Below are 9,203 nucleotides of genomic sequence, written 5' to 3'. Positions count from 1 at the left end.
CCTGCAGGTTCCTGTTCTATACCATCTTCTTTGCATGCATACCCAAGCCACATGTATAGATTAGGTTTTTTTTTTTTTTTTTTTTTTTTTTTTTTCTTTCTGAGTGTTTCTTTTCCTTTGTTTCACTCTTCTTCTGATGTTTCCATTATACGTGTATATGATACCTTGGATCTGGATTGAGCCGACAGGCGGCTCACAGATCTTATTCTTGTTCTATTCTCATGATGTATCTACCACCATTATTTATGAACAATCTTGATCATTTGGATCTTTTGTTGTTGGGATCGGGAGTAATACGGAGGACTCTGCCGCTTGTCAGACGGATGAATGTCGCCGCAGTGACGGTACAGTAAATCTCCGATGCGCTATCATGTGCAGTGGGCTCATTCTTTGTTGCTGGATATCCCGTTGGAGTTGGTTGCAACAAAGGAATCGGTCTCGTATCCTCGCTGACAGCGCATCGACCATTTCCCCACCATTTCATCGTCTTCACTTGGATCTGACATGCAAGAACGGGTTGTGAAGAGGTGTCTGTCACTGTGTTACTACTGATCTCTTGTTTTTAAGACTGTATGCTGGCACTGCAACTCCACCTCACTTCAACCTGCAACATCTACACCCACTCCGAAGCCTGCTCAAGCGAACAGGCTACGAATGAAGCATCATTTTCTGAAGAGAAGAACCACACAAAGACCTTGACAAATCACCAAGAAGGAAGAAACAAGGTAAGTGCATCAGTTCTCTCCCATTACCACCATCCAAGCACACACCCGCTCATCCTCACCCACCGACAGAACCATCAACCAGAAACACCATGACCGAATCATCCTTCGGAAATAACATTCCCCCCTACACCCCCATGAAATCCCTCGGCCATGAGCTCGGCACCTTGTTCGGCTTCCTGGCCGCGTGCTTTGTCGTGATGGGCGTGTATGTTTATGTCTGGAGGGGTGAGTTGCTTTTCTTGCACTTGATTTGACTTGGGTTGGTGGTTGCGTGAAGCCTTACCTTCACCTCAGCCTCCCCAAACCCTCATCCTCCCCCCCACATACAAACCCAACCAACTAACTGATAACTACAAAGCTGTGGAACACCGTGAAGCCCACCGCGAAAAACTCCGCCACCAAATGCTCGAATCCCGATGCGTGGACCCGCACATCCACGAACAACGCCTCCACCCGGACTACCAACCCATGGGCACCTCAACGACCATCACCGCGGGTTCGACAACAAGCGCCACGCCATTCGCGCCGGCTGGGAGCGGTAGCGTCCGTGGCTTTGGTCCCGGTAGTGTTGGTGGTAGCGTTCGCGGGTTTGGCAGCGGCGGCGGCAGCGGCGGCGGCGGTGGTGGTGGTGGTGGTGGTGGTGGTGGTGGTGGAAGCCGATACGGCGGCGATTATCGTGGCGGAACGTCTACGCCGACGACCGCTGCGTCGGGCTCGGGGATTGGGATTGAGAAGCGGGCGGAGGTGGATAGGTATCAGGCTCAGGGTCAGGGCCAGCGGGAGGATGGAGAGAAGGATAAGGGGCGGAAGATGGGGGGGAGTCGGGGGGGTGGTCTGGGGAGTTTTGGGAAGGTGAAGCGCAATGCGAGTTTGAGGTCGCATCCGGTTGATGCTACGGAGACTAGTAGGGATGTGGGTGGGAGTGGGAGTGGCAATGGGAAGGCGAGGAAGGGGGCTGAGAATGGCGAGGTCGGGGTTGAGATGGAGGTGATGGGGGGGAGGGCGAGGTGGGGTGGACAGTAGTTTCACTATTGATATGTATTCAATAGGGGTTCAACGTTGTAGGTTGTGCTCTGTCGTGCATAGAGATATACACTGCAACAGTGTACCACAGATAGTTTCTATCATATCCAAGACGATTCTTACTTACTTGATTGATTGATTGATACTAATTCTCCCTGCTTTGCAGTATTCCTGGACAACTCCGCATTCACCTAACTTATAACCCTTCCCCCCGAAGAGAAAGAATCACTTTCCAATGGCAACAAACAACCGATCCCCAATATCACCCAGCCCCGGCACGATCATCCCGCGCGCATCGCACTGCGCATCCACCGCCCCCGTCCATACCTCCACCCCCTCAGCCCAGGTCCCCGCCGCGCGCCGAATCCCCGCCTCGCTCCCCAGCACGCTCAGCATCACAACGCGCCGCACGCCCCACTCGCGCAGCAGCTGAATGGCCGCCTCGGCGGTGGCGCCCGTCGCGATGATCGGATCCAGCAGGATGGCCGTGTCGGCGGCGGCGGTGTTGGCCGTGGCCGAGCTCGTTGCGCCCGCCTCGCGGTGGAAGGGGAGGTTGTTGTAATATTCGACGGGTTGGAGGGTGAGGCGCTCGCGAAAAAGGCCGAGGTGATAGATCGGAATGGAGGTTGGGAGGAGGGAGTTAATCGCTGTGGATTCAGCGTGTTAGTGTGGTGGTTGTGGTTGAGGTGGGGGATGTCGAATACGGGGAGGGGAGAGGGGAGAGGGGAGAGGGGAGGGGAGATAAGATAAGGCTTGAGATAGGCGCTGGCTGGGTTGGCAGATTGTGCAGATAAGGGAGACAGTAGGATAAGGCAGCTAGATAGCTATGATTGAGCTGCCACAGAAACAGAGACATACCGTCGGTCATGCCTAACCCTGACCGCAGAATAGGGACCAGGGCGATGTTGGAGGGGTCGATTGTGGTGGTTGGGTATTCAATGCCGAGCGGGGTTGTGTCCTGCTTGAGTCAGTTTATGATTGTTTGTGGTGGTGGTGGTGGCGGGGAGGATAAAAGAAGGGTAAGAGGCGCACAGTTCCATCTTGCTTCGTCTTCCAGCCAGACGCAAAAGCTTCCACGCCCAGTATGGTGGCGATCTCGTGGACGAGATCGCGGGTCTGGCGGGTGGAGGTGGAGGAGGAGCGCAATTGCGAGAGCTTGGCTTGGAGGAGCGGGTGGGAGGAGACGTGGACGTTGGATGGGAGACTCATGGTGAGAATTGGGTCTGCTTGTGACGAAGGGTACGCTGACAGTTTGGTCTCGCAGCCCAATCTGATGAGGAGTAAGAGGAGGTTTTATAGCTCTCTGATCAGGGCAGAAATTGTGCGTTGTTAATGCATGGTTAGAGGCAGCGATGATGCCGTTTGGAATGAGGGGTAAACAAAACAGCCAAACAGGGCACCGTCACCTGACCCCTCTGGTCGCCTGATTTTTTGGCATTTTTGCGGTCTTCTGCCTGCTTGGGGATTCCGCGCTGTATCTGCGACTATCATCGTGATTATCATTCTTGTGGGGAGAATCTCCTCGCCATTGATTGTTATCATGATAAAGTCCACCGCTGCCATAGATCCTGCCCACTGCCCAGCAAACCAGAACCCACCGCGTGCTCCACCGACCCACACCATCTTCTCTCCGGACTTCTCTCCGCTCTCACCTCATCCGAATCGCAAACCCACCACCAGGTCGAACTGGCATCGCGACCACAACAATGACATCCGACACCAATGCCCTCACCGAGACTAGCGCGCCTCCACCCACAATCGACCATGCCGCACAACGTCAACCCTGGGGTTTGGGGGGCAGCAGCGACCAGCCCCACGCAAAGCCCGCCGCCGAAGATGACCTCGCGCCAGTACCGGCACCACTACCTCCAACTCAACCCTCAACCCACCTACCAACACTCTACACCCTCTCGCACCTCATCTTCTTCTCCATCCTCGGTACACTCGCGCGCCTTGGCCTTCAATCGCTAACCTTCTACCCCGGCGCGCCCATCATCACCGGCGTCCTATGGGCCAACCTCTCCGGCTCCCTGGTGATGGGCTTCCTCCTCGAAGATCGATTCCTCTTCGCCAGCCAAGAAAACCACAAAGCCGTCAAAAAGACCATCCCGTTGTACATCGGCCTCACCACCGGGTTCTGCGGCAGCTTTACCTCTTTCTCCTCCTTCATCCGCGACACCTTCCTCGCGCTGACCAACTCCCTCGCGGTGCCTGAGGACACGACCGACGCGCACCAGTCCCGAAATGGCGGGTACAGCTTTATGGCGACCGTCGCCGTGATTATCGTCACTGTGGCCGTCAGTCTCTCTGCGCTACTGTTTGGCTCGCATCTTGCGCTGGCGCTGAACCATACCATTCCCCCGCGAGTCGAGAAACCAACCTCCAACAGGACCCGTGGTAGCAGCGCAGCCCGCACCAATAATCTGATCAACATGCTCGCCCTGCTTCTAGGCTGGGGCAGCTGGATCGGCGCCGTCTTCCTCGCTCTCTTCCCACCGCACACATACTGGCGGGGCGACTGCGTCTTCGCCATCGTCTTCGCCCCGCTCGGCTGCCTGCTCCGCTACTATCTCTCGCGGTGGCTGAATGCGCGCCTCCCGGCCTTCCCGCTGGGGACCTTCGCGGTGAATCTGGTCGGGACTGTCGTGCTGGCCATGTGCTTCGATCTGCAGAGAGTGGAGGGGATTGCAGGCGCCGTGGTGAGCTGCCAGGTGCTGCAGGGGGTCATGGATGGGTTCTGCGGCGCCGCGACGACGATCAGCACCTGGGTCGCCGAGTTGAATGGCCTGCCCCGCCGAAGGGAGGCGTATTTGTACGGGGTGGCCAGTGTGGGCGTCGCGTTGGGGTTCTTCGTCGTCATCGCGGGCTCGTTGGCGTGGACTCGGGGTTTCGCGGAGCCGATCTGTTCGTGATTCTGGGACGGATTTGACTTGGCGGATGAGGTGTGGACAAAAACTCACCAGGTTTGGATAGACTAATTAAGAATACATAAATCTAGTGTATAATAGTGTACAGTTAATAATAGAAGAGCTAGACTTACGATTAGAACTGCTAACTGCAGATTCCCCGCCAAAGAGTTTTTATTTGGTGTGCAAATTACTTATTGTACATGATAACTACAAACCAACTAAGCATGTGCAGCAGTGCAGAAATCGACAATTCGGGCAAAGATTCAGAAAACACAAACAAACAGGCAGAACAGAGCGGAGAAACGAACAATAGGCGGGGACGCGTGAAAACACATGATCAGCAGCAGGCAAGCTCACATTAAGACGGCATCAACAGAGCGAATTGTGTATGTCAACGAAGGCAAACGAGGAGATTGAAAGATGAGATGGTAAAAATATATAACGAACAAAAGGTATCAAGAAGAAACAGCCCAAGACATGGTCTCAGGCCCAAGAAAGATAAGAACCAAAGACGCTCATGCGCAAGAATCGAACGGACGGTACTAAGGATTAATGGTGTAGACGTGCAAAAAATGAAAGAAGAAAAAAGAAGAAAAACAACAACTCCACCAAGTGCTAGGGAAGAACACACAGGACCAGCCGGGTGTCGAGATGTTGCCTGGGAAAAACTCAACCCATCGAAACAAGAAAAAGACCACACCGGACTCCCGTGAGCTCTTGCAAACCAAAAGAAAACGAACCATAACGCATGACACGAAAAAAACTCAATGATGGAAAAAGAGCCGGGGAACGCCAGCAAGGAATCATTATGCGGCGGTTGAGGTCATCACCGGAAATCACATCTTGCCGCCCAGACTTGCGCATCCGTTCCCGACCCTAACCCGGAATCCAGTGTCCCAAATATGATGTTGAATGAATGTAAAGAAGTGTATGTGCTGGTGGCAACTAAAGCCACCGCTATTGGCAATGTGCAGGATTAGTATGCTGTGCCCACACTGGCCAGGGTCTTCGCAGGCATTGCATGAATAGGCTGGTCTTTCGCAACGCGCAACGAATCTTCGTAGCCGATCAAAGCCTGGGAATGCAGTTTGAATGACTCGCCCATGAGCTTGGTGATACTGTTTGCCTAGTTAGTGACTGGACTGCCAACATACACAGAAGAAGCGACTTACCCCCAAACTACCACGCCGTCTAGGATATTACCCCATACACGGGCCACGGTAGAGCTGAGTTTACCAAAAGCATCGACGGCATCGTCATCAAACAGATTCCGCACCTTGTTGTAGATGGCAATCTCGGCCTCGGTCGCTGGCTCTTCGTCATGTTCCAGGCGATAGAGCCAAAGACTAAGGATCACCATCAAGTCCAAGCCACACAGGGGGTGCTCGACGCTCCAGTTCGTGGCAGACGTCTGTGCCACCCAGTTGATGCCTTGAACGGCAGCGATTTCAATGCACTCGAAACAGGACTGAATAACCTTGTTCATCTCTTGAGATCGCTTGACCTTCTCGCGGGCCACCGTCATGGCAGCCGCCACCTCGTACGAGGAGTGATAACGCAGTGCCTCTTGAATCGATTTGAGATCCACTTCCAAGCGAGCACGAGTGTTACGGTAGACCGCCATCGAGTTGAAGATCAATGGGTGGCCCTTCTGCGGGGTGCTGAGGGGCACCACGATCGTCTCAGGCTCACAGACTTCAAGAGAGCTTTCCCAGGTCTCCAATGCAAGACGGAGCTTGTACTCGGTGACCACATCCTGAAGAGCCTCGAAGCTGCGCTTGTGGTTCCAAACTTGGAGGAACAGAGCGTTGATGAGGACACGGGTGGCGAACGCACTGTACCGGGTCTGCTCGCCTTGGAAAAGACAATCGTGTGCCTCGCGAACAGTCAAGGTGGAAGCATTGGCCAGGTTTCGGCGCCAGACGTCCTCATCGGTCGCATCGAGGTTCCACAGCGACTCGGAAGAAGGTAGTTCAAGGTTGTCAAACTCGTCGAAGCTCATTGCTGGGGTGTGGTTGAAAGTCAATGTGAGCATGCCAAAGAAGATGTAGACCGCATAGTATGTACGGCGGCAAGACTCATCCTCGATCCATTCCTCCCTCGTGGGGAGACCCTCACGACTTTCAGTACGAAGCTTCAACTGATAGCGGTTTCCAGCAACCATCTATACTTCAGTCAGTACCAATGTCCAGGTTCGTGCATCCAAAAAAAAAAACTCACATTCGCTAGAAGACTCTTGATAGAGCAGGTCCACTCGAGTCCCTTCGGGTCACCACTCCAACTCTCGAAAATCATGTTCAGAAGGGTGCTCTGCATCGCCCACAGCGGACACTTCCTCGAGTCAAAGTTCTCCTTGTGCTGCAAGAATTGGTTGACCAACATCTTCGATCCCACGTGAAGCATGAACGCATCCTTCCGCTCGAAGGTATACAGGGCACCTATCGAGAGAACGGCGAGCAGCAGAGGCGCCGAGACATCGGCCGGCTGGAACGACTCCTGATGCAAGAAGGGCAAATGCGGATGATACAAGTTGAAATACGTCGACAAGTACTTGTTCAGAGCAGATGTAGGGGGCAGCTGGAACGAGTCAGGTAATACACCCAGCGAATCCGCGTTCTCTAGTCGTTCCACGATCATGTGGCGCTCAGCGTCGCTAGCGATTTGAGGTGCCTTGGGCAGCGTCAAAGCCTGGCTGGGACCAGGGGATCTACGGTAATTCACAGGGCTGACGGGGCCCGTCATTGAAGGGTACGGGGACAAGGCGTTCGGCGTCGAAGTGCCCGACATGGGTAGCGAGTTGACCAACGAGTGGAGCGAGGGAGCCAAACCATCGCCTACGGGCCCGTGCCGATCCATCACCGACGGAAGTGGATGCGAGTCGGGCCCACCCTCGTGGGACGCGAAAGGCGAACCCATCGAGTGTTTGGTGTCGGCGGGGGAGACGAGGGTATCCCAAGGCATCTGCGGTAGCGTTGCATTCCCTGACATATATCCCACCGAAGGCTCTAGTAGCGAAGCGCGTCCGGGGGAAAACGAGCGATCGGATTCAGCACGATCGTTGGTTTGACCCGTCGCGGCGGCTGCGGCCTTGTGTTGGAAATCCGTCATCAACATGGCTGCGGTTTCGAGATCGACCATACCATCACTGCTAGCCTCCATCTGTTCAAGGGAGGTGGGATCAATTGTAATCGAAGGCTTGCTGGCGGGCCCCGAGGCGGGGGAAGTCTTTCGCACACCTGCGCCACCGCCGCGTCGCCTGCCCTCAGACACCAGCGGAATGCCACCATCCTTGGCGTGCACCGTACGATCATGTCGAAGAAGCAGGTCTCGACGCACAAAGGTGCTCCGACATTTTAAGCATTTGAAAGGTCTCTCTTTAGTGTCTGTGGGTCAAGTGCCAGGTTAGCCTCACACCGCCTCCAGGATCCGCGCAGCCAGCTCGACAACAAGAAGAATTTTCACACAATCTCTGGAGTACTTACGCGATCGTTCGTGTCTGCTGCGATGTTCACTCCGACTGAAAGCACGATTGCAAAATTGGCATTTGTATTTCTTCTCGGGGACAGAGGTCTTTTTGGCGGGTGCGGTGGCCGCCGGGTTGGGTGCGCTGGGAGCCATGACTCGAGAGACGCGGACAGCGAAACCAAAAGCACGAGGCTTGTTTTCAATGGAACAAATTCGGCTGCGAAGATTGCGCTATCGTCCCTTTCGTAATTTCGAACCGATTCTGAAGACGGGTAGACGACAAGGATTCGGTTTGTTGTCTGGTCATTCCTTGTATGGGGGTATCTTGGGGGAGGAGAAGCGTAGGTTGAACTCGGAAGGGGGTTGAGGGGAAGGGTGTGAAATTATCCAGCCACAGGCGGATCAAGAGGGGAGAATCGTGAAAGTGGCGTGGAGGGCCAGGATGGCGGAATATCGGCAGTGGAACGAGGAAAGAGAAAGACCCAGAAGAAGAAGAAGAAGCGAGCAAGATGTTGAATAATGATCTAGTGGGAGGAGGGGGAGGGGAGGGGAGGGGGAAAGGGCAGGGTAAGAGGGGGAAGAAAGACGTTAAGAGAGAAAGAGGAGAAAGAAGAAAAGAGGGAGGAAGACAGAAGGAAGAAAAGAGGAAGAAAAAAGAGTAGGCAAGCAAAGTGTAGGTCAGAGAGAAGGGAGTGAGGGAGGAAGGGAGGGGAGGGGAGGGGGTGGTGGAAGTTGAATGGATGAGGAGAAAGTATGAGTGCGGTGCGAATTTGCGGGCGAGGGAGAGAAACAGAGACAGTAGAGAGTCTGGGTCGAAAGAAGGGAGAGAGAGGGAGGAGGGGGGCAGGCAGGCAGACCAGTGTGGGATTAGTGAGTGGGAGAGGGACAACAGATAGAAGTAAGTACACTATAGTTTACAACTTAACAGACAGACAGTGCGAGTAAACTCGCAAACAGGCAGGACGTGGGCACAAGCAAGATGGGGGGGAGAGAAGGAAAATTCGGGCGATCGCTGGATCGCGACAAGTGAGGCGGTCGTGACCAGCAAGACACCCCCCCCTCCCCGTTGGCAGTTTTTGAT

At 54.4% G+C, this 9,203-nt stretch overlaps 4 protein-coding genes across 4 annotated transcripts; 2 read left to right on the top strand and 2 right to left on the bottom strand.

The window, feature by feature from the left end:
- Positions 1–769: 769 nt before the first annotated feature.
- On the top strand, positions 770–1,684 carry BP01DRAFT_394986 (uncharacterized protein; the record flags this gene model as incomplete). Its single annotated transcript, XM_025578364.1, has 3 exons — positions 770–950; positions 1,084–1,577; positions 1,634–1,684. The coding sequence occupies exons 1-3, from the start codon at positions 815–817 to the stop codon at positions 1,682–1,684; spliced, it is 681 nt and encodes a 226-aa protein (XP_025427614.1). The 5' UTR covers positions 770–814.
- A 104-nt stretch (positions 1,685–1,788) lies between these two features.
- BP01DRAFT_327421 (uracil phosphoribosyltransferase) lies at positions 1,789–2,957 on the bottom strand (the record flags this gene model as incomplete). The annotated part of the gene is made up of 3 exons (XM_025572911.1): positions 1,789–2,395; positions 2,607–2,706; positions 2,781–2,957. The coding sequence occupies 3 exons, from the start codon at positions 2,955–2,957 to the stop codon at positions 1,974–1,976; spliced, it is 699 nt and encodes a 232-aa protein (XP_025427613.1). The 3' UTR covers positions 1,789–1,973.
- A 282-nt stretch (positions 2,958–3,239) lies between these two features.
- Positions 3,240–4,731, top strand: BP01DRAFT_360285 (FluC/FEX family fluoride channel). Its single transcript, XM_025575885.1, has one exon. The coding sequence runs from the start codon at positions 3,455–3,457 to the stop codon at positions 4,658–4,660; it is 1,206 nt and encodes a 401-aa protein (XP_025427612.1). The 5' UTR covers positions 3,240–3,454; the 3' UTR covers positions 4,661–4,731.
- A 770-nt stretch (positions 4,732–5,501) lies between these two features.
- On the bottom strand, positions 5,502–8,575 carry BP01DRAFT_165691 (C2H2 finger domain protein). Its single transcript, XM_025570736.1, has 4 exons — positions 8,140–8,575; positions 6,878–8,040; positions 5,830–6,821; positions 5,502–5,775 (listed from the first exon to the last, which is right to left on the bottom strand). The coding sequence occupies exons 1-4, from the start codon at positions 8,273–8,275 to the stop codon at positions 5,634–5,636; spliced, it is 2,433 nt and encodes an 810-aa protein (XP_025427611.1). The 5' UTR covers positions 8,276–8,575; the 3' UTR covers positions 5,502–5,633.
- Between the last annotated feature and the right edge of the window lie 628 nt (positions 8,576–9,203).

Source organism: Aspergillus saccharolyticus (genome assembly GCF_003184585.1).
Source record: "Aspergillus saccharolyticus JOP 1030-1 unplaced genomic scaffold BP01scaffold_45, whole genome shotgun sequence".
Lineage (NCBI taxonomy): Eukaryota > Fungi > Ascomycota > Eurotiomycetes > Eurotiales > Aspergillaceae > Aspergillus > Aspergillus saccharolyticus.
Note: the sequence above shows the minus strand (reverse complement) of the source record. Positions and strands in the feature narration are given on the sequence as shown.

Bases quoted from the DNA above. Each gene is read 5' to 3' on its own strand.
- BP01DRAFT_360285 (XM_025575885.1), top strand. From the start codon at position 3,455: ATGACATCCGACACCAATGCCCTCACCGAGACTAGCGCGCCTCCACCC.
- BP01DRAFT_165691 (XM_025570736.1), bottom strand. From the start codon at position 8,275: ATGGCTCCCAGCGCACCCAACCCGGCGGCCACCGCACCCGCCAAAAAG. The intron at 6,822-6,877 runs GTGAGTTTTTTT...ACTGAAGTATAG, and splicing joins TCAAGAGTCTTCTAGCGAAT to ATGGTTGCTGGAAACCGCTA. The intron at 5,776-5,829 runs GTAAGTCGCTTC...CTAGGCAAACAG, and splicing joins GACGGCGTGGTAGTTTGGGG to TATCACCAAGCTCATGGGCG.